The sequence below is a fragment of the Somniosus microcephalus genome, chromosome 18, assembly GCF_052327205.1.
Source record: "Somniosus microcephalus isolate GS21.2 chromosome 18, FLI_Smic_1.0, whole genome shotgun sequence".
Classification (NCBI taxonomy): domain Eukaryota; kingdom Metazoa; phylum Chordata; class Chondrichthyes; order Squaliformes; family Somniosidae; genus Somniosus; species Somniosus microcephalus.
Genome location: NC_141004.1, coordinates 2,471,761 through 2,490,419, shown reverse-complemented (window position 1 = coordinate 2,490,419; position 18,659 = coordinate 2,471,761). Strand labels below are relative to the sequence as shown.

Genomic DNA, 18,659 nt, shown 5'->3' with positions numbered 1-18,659 from the left:
CTGGATCCACACATCACTGTCCCCTGGCATACTGACAGCTGTTCTCTACTGGATGAGAATGCTGGCAACAGTGAGTCGCCATGTGTTGGCCATCCCCTCACCGTCAATTCATATACCCGTGACAGCGTCGGATCATTGCGGGTCTCCTTCTCGATATCCGCGTTTGTTACTGGCAATCGTTCAATTATCGACGAATAAAATATCTTGATAGGGTCCACTGCTGGTGCTTCCTCCACAGTAGGCAGTGGCAGGCGCGATAGCCCATCAGCGTTCCCATGCTGTCTCGTGCCTTTATATTCTATTTCATATTGATTCGCCCCTAGAAACAGGGACCATATTTGTAACCGTTGTGCAGTCATTACTGGCACGCCCTTCTTAGGATTAAAGACGGAGACAAGTGGTTGGTGGTCAGTCAGCAAGGTGAACTTCTGTCCATGCAGATAGTGGTTGAATTTTTTTACTCCCCATACTAGGCTGAGGGCCTCCCTGTCAATCTGGGCGTAGTTGCGCTCAGCTGAGGTTAGTGACCGAGACGCAAAGGCTACTGGCCTCTCCAACCAGTCTGGGAATTTGTGCGACAGCACCGCTCCAATACCATAGGATGATGCATCACATGCCAAACGAATTGGTAGTGCTGGGTTGAAATGGGCCAACACCTCTTTTGATGTGATCAATTCTTTACACTTCTGGAAAGCTCGTCTACGTTCGTCATCCCACTTCCATGGTACCCCTGTTTGCAGTAGGGTGTTCAGCTGGTGTAATACCGCAGACAAATTTGGTAAGATCTTGTGGTAATAGTTTACCAGCCCGAGGAACGACCTCAGTTGTGACACATTTTCCGGTGCTGGAGAACATAAGAACATAAGAGCATAAGAAATAGGAGCAGGAGTAGGCCAATCGGCCCCTCGAGCCTGCTCCGCCATTCAATAAGATCATGGCTGATCTGATCCTAACCGCCAATCCACTATCACAGAACCATCTCCTGAATCTAACAGAATTAGACACATGAAATAGGAGCAGGATCAGGCTACACGGCCCCTGGGCCCGCTCCGCTACCCACAGGGCCATGTCCGACCCGAACCTAGACTCATGTCCAAATTCCTGCCCGCTCCCCGTAACCCTTAATTCCCTTTACTTCTAGGAAACTGTCTATTTCTGTTTTAAATTTATGTAATGATGTAGCTTCTACAGCTTTTTGGGACAGCATATTCCATGGACCTACCACCCTCTGAGTGAAGTAGTTCCTCCTCATCTCAGTTTTGAAAGAGCAGCCCCTTATTCTAAGACTATGCACCCTAGTTCTAGTTTCACCCATCATCGGGAACATCTTCCCCGCATCCACCCGATCCAACCCCTTCACAATCTTATATGTTTCAATAAGATCGCCTCTCATTCTTCTGAACTCCAATGAGTAGAGTCCCAATCTACTCAACCTCTCCTCATATGTCCATCCCCTCATCCCCGGGATTAACCGAGTGAACCTTCTTTGTACTGACTCGAGAGCAAGTATGTCCTTTCTTAAGTATGGACACCAAAACTGTACGCAGTATTCCAGGTGCGGTCTCACCAATACCTTGTACAACTGAAGCAATACCTCCCTATTTTTATATTCTATCCCCCTAGCAATGAAAGCCAACATTCCATTGGCCTTCTTAATCACTTGCTGCACCTGCATACTAACTTTTTGAGTTTCGTGCACCAGGACCCCCAGATCCCTTTGTACTTCAGTACTTTCCAGTTTCTTGCCATTAAGATAATAACTTGCTCTACGATTTTTCCTGCCAAAGTGCATAACCTCACACTTTCCAGTATTGTATTCCATCTGCCAAATCTCTGCCTACTTACTTAGCCTGTCTATGTCCCCTTGCAGGTTTTTTATGTCCTCCTCACTCGCTACTTTCCCTCCCATCTTAGTATCATCTGCAAACTTTGATATGTTACACTCGGTCCCCTCCTCCAAATCGTTAATATAGATTGTAAAGAGTTGGGGACCCAGCACTGACCCCTGCGGAACACCACTAGTTACTGATTGCCAGTCTGAGAATGAACCATTTATCCCAACTCTCTGCCTTCTGTTAGATAGCCAATCCTCTATCCATGCCAGAATATTACCCCCAATCCCGTGATTTTTTATCTTAAGCAATAATCTTCTGTGTGGCACCTTGTCAAATGCCTTTTGGAAGTCTAAATACACTACGTCCACTGGTTCCCCTTTATCCACCCTATATGTTACTTCCTCAAAGAACTCCAGCAAATTTGTCAAACATGACTTCCCCTTCATAAAACCATGCTGACTTTGTCCTATTAAATTATGATTATCCAAATGTCCTGTTACTGTCTCCTTAATAATGGACTCCAAAATTTTACCTACCACAGATGTTAGGCTAACCGGTCTATAGTTTCCAGCCTTCTGTCTACTGCCCTTTTTAAATAAGGGTGTTACATTAGCAGTTTTCCAGTCTGCCGGGACCTTTGCCGAGTCCAGGGAGTTTTGGAAAATTATTACCAATGCATCCACAATCCCTACCGCCACTTCCCTCAAGACCCTAGGATGTAAGCCATCAGGTCCAGGTGATTTATCCGCCTTGAGTCCCATTATTTTACCGAGTACCACTTCCTTAGTGATTTTGATCGTGTTTAGCTCCTCCCCCCCCTTTAGCCCCCTGTTTGTCCAGTGTTGGGATATTCTTAGTGTCTTCTACTGTAAAGACTGATACAAAATATTCATTCAGTGTTTTTGCCATCTCCATATTTCCCACCATTAATTTCCCGGTCTCATCCTCTAAGGGACCAACATTTACTTTAGCCACCCTTTTTCTTTTTATATAACTATAAAAACCCTTACTATCTGTTTTTATATTTTTTGCTAATTTACTTTCATAATCTATCTTCCCTTTCTTAATCAATCTTTTTGTTATTTTTTGCTGTCTTTTAAAGTTTTCCCAATCCTCTATCCTCCCACTAGATTTGGCTACCTTATATGCCCTTGTTTTTAGTCGAGTACTATCCTTAATTTCTTTACTTAGCCACGGATGGCTGTCTTTTCTTTTACACCCTTTTCTTCTCAGTGGAATATATATTTTTTGGAAGTTGTAAAATAACTCCTTAAATGTACACCACTGATCATGTATCGTCTTACCCTTTAATCTATTTTCCCAATCCACTCTACTCAATTCTGCTCTCATACCTTCATAGTCTCCTTTATTCAAGCTTAGCACGCTTGTTTGAGATCCAACCTTCTCACCCTCTAATTGAATATGGAATTCAACCATGTTATGGTCACTCATTCCAAGGGGATCCTTTACTAGGACATTTTTAATTAATCCTGTCTCGTTACACAGGACCAGATCTAAGGTTGCTTGCCCCCTGGTCGGTTCAGTTATATACTGCTCAAGAAACCCATCCCTAATACACTCAATGAACTCATCCTCAAGGCAGCCCTGCCCAATTTGATTTGTCCAATTAATATGATAGTTAAAATCCCCCATAATTATAGATGTTCCCTTATTACAAGCCTCAACTATTTCCTGATTGATACTCCGTCCAACAGAGTTGCCACTGTTCGGAGGCCTATAGACTACGCCCACTAGTGTTTTTTTCCCCTTATTATTCCTTACCTCCACCCAAACTGTTTCATTATCCTGATCTTTTGACCCAATATCATTTCTCTGTATTACAGTGATTCCTTCCTTCCACTATGAACATAGCCACCCGACCTCCCCTTCATTCCTGCCTGTCCTTCCTGATCGTTAAATAACCTGGTATGTTTAATTCCCAGGCATTGTCACCCTGCAGCCATGTTTCTGTAATGGCCACAAGATCATACCCATATGTAGTTATTTGTGCCATTAACTCATCTATTTTGTTACGAATGCTACGTGCATTCAGATAGAGAACTTTCAAATATGTTTTGTGACACTTAGTTCCTGCTTTTGCCCTTTTTATTACTTTACCTTTTACTCCATACCTTCTGCCCCTTCCTGACACGCTCTGGTTTTCAATTTCCCCACTGCTACCTGAGTCTATGACCTTCTCTGTTGTCATTTTTATTATTTGCTCTCTAGGAACCTCCCCCCCACTAGTTAGTTTAAAGCCCTCTCTACAGCCTTGACTACTGCCTGAATCTTGTCAGGGGACTTATGTAACCCCTCTTCGTCGATGATGTGGCCGCAATACGAGATCTGTTTCTGGAAAAACTCGTACTTGTGGCGATTAGCTCGTAGCCCATATTCCTTTAATCTGGCGAGCACCTTCTCCAAGTTAGCGAGGTGATCACCATCATTTTCGCCCGTGACCAAGATGTCGTCCAAATAACACTGGGTCTCTGGAATCCCTTGTAGGACCTGATCCATCGCCCTTTGCCAGACAGCCGGAGCCGAGGCTACTCCAAACACCAGCCAGTTGTATTGATAGAGACCTTTATGGGTGTTGATCGTAAGGTAATGTTTCGAAGCTTCTTCTACCTCCATTTGCAAGTACGCCTGGGCTAGATCAATTTTGGTGAAGCGTTTACCACCAGATAGCGAGGCGAAAATATCCTCAATTTGTGGAAGCGGATATTGCACCGTGTGAAGGACTGGGTTCACTGTCACCTTAAAATCCCCACAGATGCGGACCTTCTTTGGTTCCCCAGGCGTATTACTCAACGACCTCTTCATTACAGGAACGATGGGTGTAGCCCACTCGCTCCAGTCCACTTTGGACAGTACTCCTGAACGTTCCAACCCTTCCAGCTCTGCTTCAACCGCTGGTCTGATCGCATAAGGCACTGGTCTGGCCTTCAGAAACTTTAGGCTTGCATTATCCTCTATTTTAATTGTTGCTGTTATTCCTTTTAGTGTTCCTAGTCCCTCCTGGAACACTTCTTTTGCGTCAGTTAGCATTTTTGACAGTCGTCCAGGTGTGACGTCGTCATCCTTTTTGGCCTCCACCTTCAGTGCCTGTATGGAATGCCAATCTAAATGTATCTTCCGGATCCATTCACGTCCTAGCAGTGGTGGTCCTCCATTTGGCAATACATATATATCCATTTTAGGTATTTCCTGACCTTTATATGTCACTTTCACCCTTATTTTTCCTTTGGGGTAGACTTTTTGCCTCGTATACGTCTTCAAGACAATCTCTGTAGCTTTCAAGGGTATGTGTGAAAATAGCCGCTTGTAGTCTCTTTGATTTATGACTGTTAGAGCTGACCCTGTGTCCAATTCCATTTCCACTTGGACTCCGTCTATCTTGAGTGTAACCCAGATAGTCTGGTGATCCTCCATTTCGGTTACATTATGTAGTTTCAGACAACCCAGCTCCTTGCTTCCGGAGTCTGTGTCACTTTTCTGTTCGTCTGAACCACTGTCCATCACCTGGTGTACGTTTTTGTACTTCTCCTGTGGAGATTTCTTACTGTTGGTTTTCTTCCCAGACCTGCAGACTCTTGCTATGTGTCCTGCTTTCCCACACTGTCTGCACACTTGGGCCTAGAAATTCGGTAGGCTTAGCGCCGCTTTTGAGGCGCTAGTGGGCCTAGCGCCGGAGTTATGGCCAGTTTGGAAATTGAGTGGGTCCCTAAATCGGCGTTAGGCCGTTAGCGCTGCGCCGGCACCGATGATGTCATCGGTGTGCGCAGCGCCCCGGTTGCCATGGTAACCCGCCCGAACTCCGAAATTGACTTGCGGCCGCCTCGCCCGTGGCAGCCGCAAGCAACGTTCTGGCAGAGGTGCCTTACTGGACTTTGCGCCGGCGCATTAAAGGCCCCGCGGCGGCCGGCCGCTTTCCCGCCGGCCGCCTGGCCGCAGCTCCCTCCCCGGACTTCTCCCCCCCGCCCCCCCGGGACAGATGCAAGCCTGGCACTTGTCCGAGGTGCCGGGCTCATTTTTACAATGATTTTCGCGGGCCGCGGCCGGGTGCAGGCAGCTCCTCCTTAAGGGAAGGAGGCCTGCACTTCCCGAACCTGCCGCACCGCAGCGGGCGCCGCAGCGCCGGAATAGCACTGCAATTCAGCGCGTAGCGCCAGTTTTCAGGCGCAAACAGCTTTCAGCAGCGCCGGCAGCCGTTTGGGCGCAGAACTAGTGAATTTTTGGCCCGCCCAGCGCGACTTAGCTCCGGCACTAACTTCCGGCGCTAAAGCCGTCGCTGCGCCAAAACCCAATTTCTAGGCCTTGGTCCTTGAACCAACAATCTTTCTGGTCATGTGTTGTTCTGCCGCAGCGATAGCACTTCCCTGTTCCATAGGTCATTTCGTTGGTGCCATATTCTTGTGGTCTCCGTTGTATCTCTGCAGCGCCCCTTGCGGCTGCTTCGTGTGATACTGCCATACTGAAAGCTTTGTCCAGCGTAAGGTCCTTTTCTGATAGAAGCCGTTTCTGGGTTCCATCACTTTGTAGCCCACACACAAACTTGTCCCTTAACGTGTCTGCTAGTCCCGCTCTGATGCGCTATCAATTACTCATAAAAGACTGAGAGTTAAGAGAGTAACTAAAGGCTTTTATTAACAAAAGAATGAAGGTCTGCCTCGAGTGGTCGACCGGTCCAGAATACAAAGGGGGCTGGGGAGCAGTCACCTTTATACTAGGGCTTGTGGGAGGAGTCAGCCGAGGCATGTCCAGGCATGTACACAGTGGAATACAAACAGTGGTTTACCACATTCACCCCTTGTTTAAAATTGAGTCCGGCGGGTGGAAGTGTATTAAAAGTTAGTGTATTGGAGTCTCTCCGGAGGTCTTGTCTGCCGCTGTGATCGGCGTGGCGACGGCAGGGGTAGTGGAGCTTCCGGCGTCGAGTCCCGCGTAGGCTGTGGCACAGGCGTGTCGTCCTCGTAGATGTCGAGCGGGTCGCTGGGCCCAGGCCTGCCGTCTGCTGGGGCTGGATATCGGATCGTGGAGTGGGGGTGGTAGTGAGTAGTGGGTTACTGCGGCCCCCGAGGGTGCAAGGTCTCTTATGGAGACTGTGTCCTCCCGCCCGTCCGGGTATGCAATGTAAGCATACTGGGGGTTGGCGTGGAGGAGGTCGACCCTCTCGACCAGGGGGTCCGTTTTATGGGTCCTCACGTGCCTTCTCAGTAGGACCGGCCCTGGGGACGTCAGCCATGGCGGTAGCGATGTCCCCGATGTGGACTTCCTTGGGAAGACAAACATTTTCTCATGAGGGGTGGCGTTAGTGGCAGTGCATAGCAGTGACCGAATAGAGTGGAGCGCATCGGGGAGCACATCCTGCCAGCGGGAGGTTGGAAGGCCCCTAGACTTTAAGGCTAGCAGGGCGGCCTTCCAAACTGTCGCATTTTCTCTTTCCACCTGTCCGTTCCCCCGGGGGTTGTAACTGGTGGTCCTGCTTGTGGCAATACCCCTAGTTAGCAGGTACTGACGGAGTTCGTCGCTCATAAACGATGAGCCCCGGTCGCTATGGATACAGCTGGGGAAACCGAACAGGGTGAAGAGGTCATTCAGACATTTAATGACCGTGGCACTGGTCATGTCCGGGCAGGGGATGGTGAACGGGAAACGGGAGTACTCATCAATAATATTGAGGAAGTACACATTGCGGTTGGAGGAGGGGAGAGGCCCTTTAAAATCAACGCTCAGGCGCTCGAAGGGGCGAGTGGCTTTTATCAGGTGGGCCCTGTCTGGTCTATAAAAGTGCGGTTTGCACTCAGCGCAGACTTGGCAGTTCCTGGTCATGGTCCTGACCTCCTCAATAGAGTAAGGCAGGTTGCGGGCCTTGATGAAGTGGAAGAACCTGGTGACCCCCGGGTGGCAGAGGTCATTGTGGAGGGCCCGCAGTCTATCGATCTGCGCGCTGGCGCAGGTGCCACGCGATAACGCATCCGGGGGTTCATTAAGCTTCCCGGGCCGGTACAAGATCTCGTAATTGTAGGTGGAAAGTTCGATTCTCCACCTCAAGATCTTGTCATTTTTGATTTTGCCCCTCTGCTTGTTGTTAAACATGAAAGCAACTGAACGTTGGTCAGTGAGGTAAATCGTTTTCCGGCCAGGTAGTGCCTCCAATGACGCACAGCCTCCACAATCGCCTGGGCCTCCTTCTCAACAGCGGAGTGTCTGGTCTCCGGGCCTTGGAGGGTTCGTGAAAAGAAGGCCACGGGTCTCCCCGCCTGATTGAGGGTAGCGGCCAGGGCAAAGTCGGACGCGTCGCTTTCCACTTGGAAGGGGATGGATTCGTCCACTGCGTGCATGGTGGCTTTGGCAATGTCTTCCTTGATACGGTGGAAGGCTAAGCGGGCCTCTGCCGTCAAGGGAAAAGAGGTGGACTTGATCAGCGGATGGGCCTTGTCCGCATAGTAGGGGACCCACTGGGCATAATAGGAGAAAAACCCTAGGCACCTCTTCAGGGCCTTGAGGCAGTGGGGCAGTGGGAGTTCCATAAGGGGACGCATCCGGTCGGGGTCGGGGCCGATGACTCCGTGTTCCACAACACAGCCAAGGATGGCGAGGCGGTTTGTGCGGAATATGCACTTCTCCTTGTTATATGTCAGGTTCAGGAGTTGGGCGGTGCGGAGGAATTTTTCGAGGTTTGCGTCATGGTCCTGCAAGTCACGGCCGCAGATGGTCACATTGTCCAGATATGGGAAAGTGGCCTGCAACGCATTTTGATCTACCATCCAATCCATCTCCCTTTGGAAGACGGAGACCCCGTTGGTGACGCCAAAGGGAACCCTAAGGAAGTGATAGAGGCGGCCGTTTGCCTCAAAGGCAGTATACTGGCGGTCCTCAGGGCGGATAGGGAGCTGGTGGTACACTGATTTCAGGTCAATCGTCGAGAAGACGCGGTACTGCGCGATCTGGTTGACCATATCAGCTATGCGGGGTAGCGGGTAGGCGTCCAGCAGGGTGTAGCGATTTATTGTCTGGCTGTAGTCGATGACCAGGCGCTGCTTCTCGCCGGTCTTAACGACCACAACCTGGGCTCGCCAGGGGCTGGTGCTGCCCTCAATAATCCCTTCCTTCAGGAGCCGCTCCACTTCGGTTTTAATGAAAACCCTGTCCCCGGCACTGTATCGCCTGCTCTTTGTGGCGATGGGCTTACAGTCGGGGGTGAGGTTAGCAAACAGTGGGGGGGGGGGTGACTCTGAGTGTGGAGAGGTTGCACCTGGTGCGCGGCGGGCAATTTGGGAGCTGCTGGCTGCGGACTGTGAGTGGGGGTAGGGGTCCACCGTACGCCATCGTAACACTTTTAAGGTGGCACTGAAAATCTAACCCCAGCAGGACGGCAGCGCAGAGGTCGGGCAGGACCAGAAGTTTAAAATGATCGTACACGGTCCCGTCTACTACGAGTGTCACTACGCAGTAGCCGCCGATGTCCGCCGACTGGGACTCGGAGGCCAGAGAAATCCGCTGGTGCGCAGGCAGGACTGGGAGAGAGCAACGCCGCACCGTGTCGGGGTGGATGAAGCTCTCCGTGCTCCCAGAGTCAAAAAGGCAGATTGTATCGTGGCCATTTACCTTAATGTCCATTGTGGAGCTGGCCAGCTGGTGCGGTCTCGCTTGGTCCAGTGTAACGGATGCCAGCGTAGGGGTCGGTGTGTCGCTGCGGGTATCAGATGAGGCGGTGTTGGGGGCCTGCTGCGTTCCGGCTGTCATCCAAGATGGCGGCGTCCATGATCCCCATGTGGCTGGGGGCGTCCAAAATGGCTGCTGTACCGGTGGTTCGCACATGGCCGGGGAGGCCCAAGATGGCGGCCCGCATGGCCCACATGCGGCGCTGCTGGGGTTCGGGGTGGCTTTGGCCCTGCAGACGTTAGCGTAGTGTCCCTTCTTCCCGCAGCCCGAGCAGATCGCGTTTTTCGCCGGGCAGCGCGCTCTGGGGTGTTTTGCCTGGCCACAGAAGTAGCATTTCTGGCCTTGGGGCACTGCTGTCTGGCCTTGGGACACTGCTGCGGTAGTTGGGCCGTTGCTGGGGTGTGGCTGGGGTGGCACGGCGCTATGAGGCGGTCCTACCGTGTCCCAGGCTGTCATTCCCCGCGGCGTCCACGGTGCAGAGGAGTAGGCATCCATGCCCCGGTAGGCTGCATCCAATGATAGTGCGAGTTCAGAGGCCTTGTTGAGGTCGAGGTCACTCTGCTCCAACAGTCGCTGTCGGGTGTAATTGGATCTGTGGCCCGCTACAAAAGCGTCCCGGATAAGTTCCTCTGTGTACACGGCGGCCTTTACATCCTTACAACCACAGGCCCGGCCAAGCACAGACAGTGCCTGAAGGTATTCCACGGTCGATTCCCCAGGTTGTTGTTTACGACTCCCCAGAAGGTGCCTGGCGTACACTTCGTTCACTGGGCGCGTGTACTGGTCCTTGAGGAGCTTGATAGCGTCCGCGTACGAGGTCGCGTCTTGGATGACCGAGTACACTCGGTGGTTCACATTGGAGGTCAGGACATCCAGTTTGTCCTCGTCCGATTTGATTGCTGCGGAGGCGGTCAGGAATTTTTCGAAACACTTAAGCCAGTGAGTAAACTTGGTGGAAGAGTCCACCTCCCGATGATCTAGGTCCAGGCATGCTGGTGTGAGGATCTTCTCCATTATAAAAATTTTGTTAATAAAATTGATGCGCTATCAATTACTCATAAAAGACTGAGGCCTAGAAATTTAGTTGGCGCCGCGCCAGGGCTTTAGCGCCGGAAAGTTAGCGCCGGCGCTAAGTCCCCCTGCGCGCGCCAAAAATTCAGTAGCGCCGCGCCCAAACGGCTGCCGGCGCTACTGAAGGGTGTTTGCGCCTGAAAATGGGCACTACCTGCCGCATTGCGGCGCTATTCCGGCGCTGCGGCGCCCGATGCGGTGCGGCAGGCTCGGGAAGTGCAGGCCTCCTCCTTCAGTTAAGGAGGAGCTGCCTGCACCCGCCCGCTGGCCGGTAAAATCTTCACAAAAATGAGCCCGGCACCTCGGGGAAGTGCTGGGCTCGCAGCCCAGAAGCATCTGTTCCGCGGGGGGGGGGGTGGAGGAGTCCGGGGAGGGAGGTGCGGGCAGGCGGCCGGCGGGAAAGCAGCCGGCCGCCACGCGACCTTAATGCGCCGGCGCAAACTCCTGTAAGACTCGGTTGCCAGAGTCTTAGTTGCGGCTGCCACGGGCGAGGCGGCCGCAACTCAATTTCGGTGCTGGGTCCCGTCACCACGGCAACCGGGACGCTGCGCACACCGATGACGTCATCGGTGCCGGCGCAGCGCAACCGGTCTACCGCCGATGGTAGGGCCCCAGGGAATTTCTGAACCGGCTGTAAGTCCAGCGCAATGACCTCTAGCGCCGCAAAATGGGCGCAAAGCCCACTCAATTTCTAGGCCTGAGAGTTAAGAAAGTAACTAAAGGCTTTTATTAACAAAAGAATGAAGGTCTGCCTCGAGTGGTCGACCGGTCCAGAATACAAAGGGGGCTGGGGAGCAGTCACCTTTATACTGGGACTTGTGGGAGGAGTCAGCCGAGGCATGTCCAGGCATGTACACAGTGGAATACAAACAGTGGTTTACCACACGCTCCAAACTGGCAGTATTTCGATAGCTTGCGCAGTTCCGTTAGGTACTCAGCATTGCTTTCGTCTTTGTGTTGGTTCCTTTTATGGAACTTAAATTGTTCTGCTATCAGCAGCGGTGTGGGGTTTAAGTGGTCCTGTAGGATTTCTACTATGCTTTCAAAATTCTTGTTTATCGGCTGCTCTGGGGTTATTAGATTTCGCAGTAACCCATAAGTTTTTGCACCCATGGAATTTAACAGAACCAGTGCTTTATTAGCATCTGGCACTTCATTCGCCCTGCAGTACACCTCAATACGTTCCACATATGTTGCCCAATCTTCGACTTCATTGTCGAACGTAGAGATACTGCCACTCTTCGGCATCCTTGGTTGTGCGTTAACCATCACCAATGGCGTCTCCCGCGCTTTCCTTCCTTCCCGCGCTCGCCCGTCTTCTCCGCTGCGGCTTCGCAAAATGGCGTCTCCCGCGCTCGTCCTTCTTCTCCGTGGCTCAATGGCGCCTCCCGCGCTCTCCCTGCTTCTCCGCGGCTCAATGGCGTCTCCCGCGCTCTCCCTGCTTCTCCGCGGCTCAATGGCGTCTCCCCTTGCTTCGCCCCGCGGACCCTGATCAGCCCGTGATCCCTGGCTGTGCTCTGCGCATTCTTCTCTTGATATTTGTCGACGCCGCTCAGTCTAGAACCCGGCTGTTTCTTACCCTCTCTCTCTCCGGTTTGCAGTATTTTTCCTCGACGCCGCTCGGTGATCAACCCCCGGCTGCGCCCTGCTCTCTTCACCCTCTTTCTTACCCCGTTGACGCTGCTCGGCTCTCTCTCTCTGCCGTCGGTCGGCTCCAGCCACCGCTGCTCGGGAAGGGTCTGCTCTGGACCTGTCGTCGGTCTCTTACTGCTCGTTGTGGCTGGGGAACCAAGCCCGGCTCTCCACAGCCTCCCCAGCGAAGTTGGATCTCTGCCTGACTGCTGGGCGGTTGCTCGCGGTCGACGCCCGTGTTCCTGGACTCGACTATATTTTTTTGTTTTTTTTGTTTTATGTTGCAGGTAGATTCGCATCGACACTCGTCGCCACTGTTGGATCCGTGGTTCAGTGGATAAATAATCACACGGATGCTGTACATAAACAAATAACAGGTCTTTACTGGAGGAGGGTAATCTCTAGACTGGGGTACAGAGGCATGCACACAGCTTATATACCGGTGTGGTCACTGCCGGTACTACAGTATACAGGAGCTGTAAAAAGTAGTTCTGACTTAAAGACACATACACTACAAATACAAGGAGGTCGAAGATAGGTTTACAGTGCATGTGTGTAAACGCATGAATCGTGGTAAACAAGGTTGGTGAGCTGCAGGCGCAAATAGCCACATGGGAATATGATGTCGTGGCAATAACGGTGACCTGGCTCAAAAAAGGACAGGATTGGGTAGTAAATATCCCTGGATATAAAGTGTTCAGAAAAGATAGGGAGGAAAAAAAGGAGAACATTACAGTGCTGGAGAGAAAGGATGTCCTGGAGGGGTCAAGGCCAGAATCTATTCGGATAGAGTTAAGAAACAATAGAGGTGCCATTACACTACTAGGTGTATCTATAGACCACCAACTAGTGGGATGTTGTGCTCTAGTCTCTGGAGTGGGATTTGAACCCACGACCTTCTGACTCAGAGGTGAGAGTGGTACCCACTGAGCCACGACTGACACAGAGGTAGCAGAGGGTGTCCAGTATGCATGGAACCTGTACCCCAGCGAGAATCAGTGACTTCATCAGAGGTAGAAAGCTGCAGAGGAAACAAACTAAATTGAAACCCAATTATACAACAGCTGCTAAAAGGCAGATGCTTATCCCTTCATAAACCTCTCTGCCTCTCTCTCTCTTCCTTTAAAACGCTCCTTAAAACCTACCGCTTTGATCAAGATTTCAGTCACCTGTCCTAACGTCTCCTTCTTTGGCTCGGTGTCTGATAACCCTCCTGTGAAGTGCCTTGGGATGTTTCATTATGTTAAAGGTGCTATGTAAATACTGCTGTGCCTCTGTCTTTTCAGGTATAACGGAGACGATGGCCCAGCTTGCATCAGGGTGGATAGCTGATCAAAACTACACCAACAAGTTCCACTATCACAAAGCCTACCTTCTCCTATGTGGCCTGTGCAACTTACTGGCTCCACTGGCGACCACCTATGCCCAGCTGATGGTTTATGCCGTGTTCTTTGCCGTGTTCTGCGGTGGATACATGGCTCTGCTGCTCCCTGTCCTGGTAAATCACCGGCTTCTCTTCATTACGCCTGCACTGTCTGTTCAATCCTTCTGTTCAAGACACTTCCTCTAATATCTGTCGGAAAAAAATGTAGCCCAGAAATGGCTGTGTGTGGTGTTAGTGAACAAATGTTTAAGGAACTTGTATGACAATCCCCTGTAGGGCATTAACCCATTTACGTGACGCAATTTTTCAGTAATAGTGCAATCAGGAAGATGTGGAAATCGCCCTGTGTTGAAGGAAGTATGATTTTTGCACATGGAGGAGAGCCACCATTTGAAGTTCTCTTCGCTCCAGAACCAGGGGTGATCACACTGCTGGGAGCATACCCCCAAACAGTGAGAGGGAGATAGAAGAACAAATATGTCGACAAATTTCTGAGAAGTGCAAAAACTATAGGGCAGGATTAGTAGGAGGTTTCAACTATCCTAATATTAACTGGGGGAAGATTAGTATGAAGGGTATAGAGGGTGTGGAATTCCTAAAATGCATCCAGGAGAACTTTTTTAGCCAGTATGTAGCAAGCCCAACAAGGGAGGGGTCAGTTCTGGACTTAGTTTTAGGGAATGAAGCTGGGCAGGTAGAAGGCGTATCAGTGGGGGAGCATTTTGGTGCTATTGACCATAATTCAGTTAGATTTAAGGTAATTATGGAAAAGGACAAGGATAGACCAGGAATAAAAATTCTAAATTGGAGAAAAGCTAATTTTGCTAAGCTCAGAGGGGATTTAGCCAAAGTGGACTGGAAACTGCTACTTGAAGGTAAATCAGTGTCAGAGCAGTGGGAGGCATTCGAGGAGGAGATCCGGAGGGTTCAGACCAAATATGTGCCCTTAAAGAAAAAAGGTGGGACGAACAAATCTAGAGCCCCTGGATGTCTAGGGACATACAGGGTAGGATAAAGAAAAAACGGGGGGTGTATGACAGATACCGAGGGCTAAATACTCCAGAATCTTTAGAGGAGTACAGGAAGTGCAGGGTGCAATTAAAAAGGATATTAGGAAAGCAAAGAGGGAGCATGAAAAAGTCTTGGCAAGTAAAATCAAGGAAAAACCCAAAGATGTTTTATAAATATATTAAGAGTAAGAGGATAACTAAAGAAAGGGTAGGGCCTATTAGAGATCATGAGGGTAATCTGTGTGTGGAGGCGGGAGATGTCGGTAGGGTTCTTACTGAATACTTTGCGTCTGTTTTCACAAAGGAGAGGGGCGAAGCAGACATTGCTATCGGGGGGAGGGGTGTGAAATATTAGATGAAATAAACATAGTGAGAGAGGAAGTATTAAGGGGTTTAGCAGCTTTAAAAGTGGATAAATCCCCAGGCCCGGATGAAATGTATTCCAGGCTGTTAAGCGAAGCAAAAGAGGAAATTGCAGAGGCCCTGACCATCATTTTTCAATCCTCTCTGGCTTCAGGTGTGGCGCCGGAGGACTGGAGGACTGCTAATGTGGTACCCTTGTTTAAAAAGGGAGAAAAGGATAGACCGAGTAATTACAGGCCAGTCAGCCTAACCTCGGTGGTGGGAAAATTATTGGAAAGAATTCTGAAGGACAGGATAAATCTTCATTTAGAAAGACACGGATTAATCAAGGATAGTCAGCACGGATTTGTTAAGGGAAGGTCGTGCCTGACAAACTTGATTGAATTTTTTGAGGAGGTAACAAGGAGGGTAGATGAGGGTAGTGCGTTTGATGTAGTGTATATGGACTTTAGCAAGGCTTTTGATAAGGTTCCACATGGCAGACTGGTCATGAAGTTAAAAGCCCATGGGATCCAGGGCAAAGTGTCAAGTTGGATTCAAAACTGGCTCGGAGGCAGGAAGCAGAGGGTAATGGTTGATGGGTGTTTTTGTGACTGGAAGGCTGTTTCCAGTGGGGTTCCGCAGGGCTCAGTACTAGGTCCCTTGCTTTTTGTGGTATATATCAATGATCTAGACTTGAATATCGGGGGTATGATTAAGAAGTTTGTAGATGATACTAAAATCGGCTGTGTGGTTGATACTGAAGAAGGAAGCTGTAGACTGCAGGAAGATATCAATAAATTGGTCAGGTGGGCAGAACAGTGGCAAATGGAATTCAATCCGGAGAAGTGTGAGATAATGCATTTGGGGAGGGCTAACAAGGAAAGGCAATACACATTAAATGGTAGGACACTGAATAGTGTAGAGGAACAAAGGGACCTTGGAGTGCATGTCCACAGATCCCTGAAGGTAGCAGGCCAAGTAGATAAGGTGGTTAAGAAGGCATACGGAATGCTTGCCTTTATTAGCCGTGGCATAGAATACAAGAGCAGGGGGGTTATGCTTCAACTGTATACAACACTAGTTAGGCCTCAGCTAGAGTACTGCGTACAGTTCTGGTCACCACATTACAGGAAAGATGTGATTGCACTAGAGAGGGTACAGAGGAGATTTACAAGGATGTTGCCGAGAGTAGAGAATCTTAGCTATGAGGAAAGACCGGATAGGCTGGGTCTGTTTTCCTTGGAACAGAGGAGGCTGAGGGGAGACCTTTTTGAGGTGTATAAAATTATGAGGGGCTTAGATAAAGTGGATAGAAAGGACCTATTTCCCTTAGCAGAGGGGTCAAAAACCAGGGGGCACAGATTTAAAGTAATTGGTGGAAGGTTTAGAGGGGATTTGAGGGGGAATTTCTTCACCCAGAGGGTTGTGGGGGTCTGGAACTCACTGCCTGAAAGGGTGGTAGAGGCAGGAACCCTAACCACATTTAAAAAGTACTTGGATGTGCACTTGGGATGCTCTAACCTGCAGGGCTACGGACCAAGAGCTGGGAAGTGGGATTAGGCTGGATAGCTCTTTGTTGGCCGGCGTGGACACGATGGGCCGAAATGGCCTCCTTCCGTGCTGTAACTTTCTATGGTTGTGTGATTCAGTCCAGTGACATGAGTTACAGGGAAGCTGTGGGTGGCTCCGACTGAAACTCAGTGGGCAGCTCACTGGACCACTAACGGGACATTTTGTTGATGGGATGGTAATGATCTGCAACTGGATCCGGTTCTATCAATTTGCTTTCTTGGCTTTTTTGTGTTCTATAGGTTGACCTAGTGGGGGTGACAAGAGTGCGAAATTCGTTGGGTTTTTCAATGTTTTTTGCTGGGATTGGCTGCCTGACTGGACCTCCAGCAGCAGGTAAGGCCGCACACAACGTTCTTCATCGCTCGACGTTCCCATCCCTCGATGTTCCACAATGCAGTGCTCCCCCATTGAGAGTAACAATTACCAAGAATTCTGGTTAACTTGAGCAACTTTAAGTAGCGGGTCCTGTCTATGGTGATATTTCCCCAGATCCTCCAGTTCAAATCGGGAACTGGCAGGAAAACAGCAAACCCGCTTTCTCTCGAAAATACCTCCCGGCTACGGTCAAAATACTGGTTAAGCGTTTGCTGCTGAGTGTGAGAGTTAAAGAGCTGGCTACCCCGTCGCTCACTCCCTGTTGCTCACAGCAACTCAAATCACAGGGAAAGTTCAGAATCTTACCTCGGAATCATACACAGTGACCATCAGAACTCACTGACTGGCCAAACTCAAAGATAATGTGACCATACCAGGGAGAGAGAGAGAGAGAAACACAAACCATGAGTTGGGATAGATCTAATCTGAGAGAGATGCACACTACAACAGGAGGGACCCAGAGTGAACTGGTCTAACAAGATTCACTCATTTGGAGTGAGACTTGCTCACCTTGCTTTTAATAGTCACCTATTTTGATTTGCCTCTCTTAAACCCAACTTCAAATGTTTAAATCAGTTGCCGAACTGTCTCACTCCTCCCACCTGCACCCCTCCCCCCATACCATCCACCGCACTGCCCGTCCCCCCACACCCCCCAGATTGTCCAGGAGTCTCCAGGAATTAAAGATTAATCTCCGGAACATTACTGGGGGGGGGGGGGGGGGGGGTCATTTCATTTGAACCCTTTAGTGATAAAATTTTGGAGACGGGGAAAAGACTGTGTCTGACGGCCAAGAATCATGAGACTAAACCAGTCCTGCCCTGCCTCCACCTGCAGTGATGTTGAGGTGAGGCTCCAAGTACAGACTCCAGCTCATTCCTTACCTCACACAGACTCTCACATTCCAATACTGCCCTCCCTCAAGGTGCCGACTTGTGTTGAGCTTCAGTGACACAGGCCCGTCTACCAGCCCAGCCACCGCACGCCCTGTAACTGGATGATCACTGAGACCATTACTAGTACACCAGCAAATTACAGCTATGGGGGAGATCCTGCTTTGTGAGACGGTTACAGGTTAAATGGGTCATGGGACTTTTTGTGATAAAGCTTCTTTGGTCTTACAGAAAGCTTTTGGCAAAGTTCCACATGAAAAGCTTTTATTTAAATTAAAACTTTAGAAACCCAATGACTTGATATGGTAACACTGAAATAGGAAGAATAGAGATAGAGGCTGCAGCAAAAGATTTGCAGAAGGATTTACATTGGTTAGGAAACTGGACATACAAATTGTAAATACAATTTACTGTATAGCACAGGTTATAAGGGTACAATGAGTGAAGCTGTATTATCAGAGAGAGCCTTATAAAGGGGCCTGGGAGTGACTGTAAACTCCCACTGTGTCGATAATACAATGAGGTAAATGTAAAAGGAAATAAACCGCTGGTCTACAGGGATAACTGTTACGAGTTAGCAGCTCTTGACCTTATGCTGTTTGTAGTCTGGTGACCACAACAGAACACAATGATCTCGTGTGCAATCAACTGTGCTTTGGAAAGTCTCAGCAGTCTCTAATTATATTCCATCACACTCCTGACTTGTGCCTTGTAGATGGTGGAAAGGCTTTGGGGAGTCAGGAGGTGAGACACTCGCCGCAGAATTCCCAGCCTCTGGCCTGCTCTTGTAGCCACAGTATTTATAATTTACCAGCCATATAAATACTGTGGCTACAAGAGCAGGCCAGAGGCTGGGAATTCTGCGGCGAGTGTC

The 18,659-nt window shown here is 49.8% G+C and overlaps 1 protein-coding gene and 1 long non-coding RNA gene across 2 annotated transcripts in view; one reads left to right on the top strand and one right to left on the bottom strand.

Moving 5' to 3' along the window:
* LOC147104976 (uncharacterized) overlaps positions 1 to 18,659 on the bottom strand; it is a 72,524-nt gene that overhangs the window by 13,326 nt on the left and 40,539 nt on the right. Inside the window, exon 2 of the long non-coding RNA XR_015081662.1 lies at positions 13,607 to 13,779. This is a non-coding gene — a long non-coding RNA (uncharacterized LOC147104976). The remainder of the gene's footprint in view (positions 1 to 13,606; positions 13,780 to 18,659) is intronic.
* The window catches only part of slc16a4 (solute carrier family 16 member 4), a 187,031-nt gene that overhangs the window by 143,053 nt on the left and 25,319 nt on the right, over positions 1 to 18,659 (top strand). The window contains exons 8-9 of the mRNA XM_086010961.1: positions 13,493 to 13,704; positions 16,757 to 16,850. Of these exons, the coding sequence (XP_085867087.1) occupies positions 13,493 to 13,704; positions 16,757 to 16,850 (306 nt within the window). The remainder of the gene's footprint in view (positions 1 to 13,492; positions 13,705 to 16,756; positions 16,851 to 18,659) is intronic.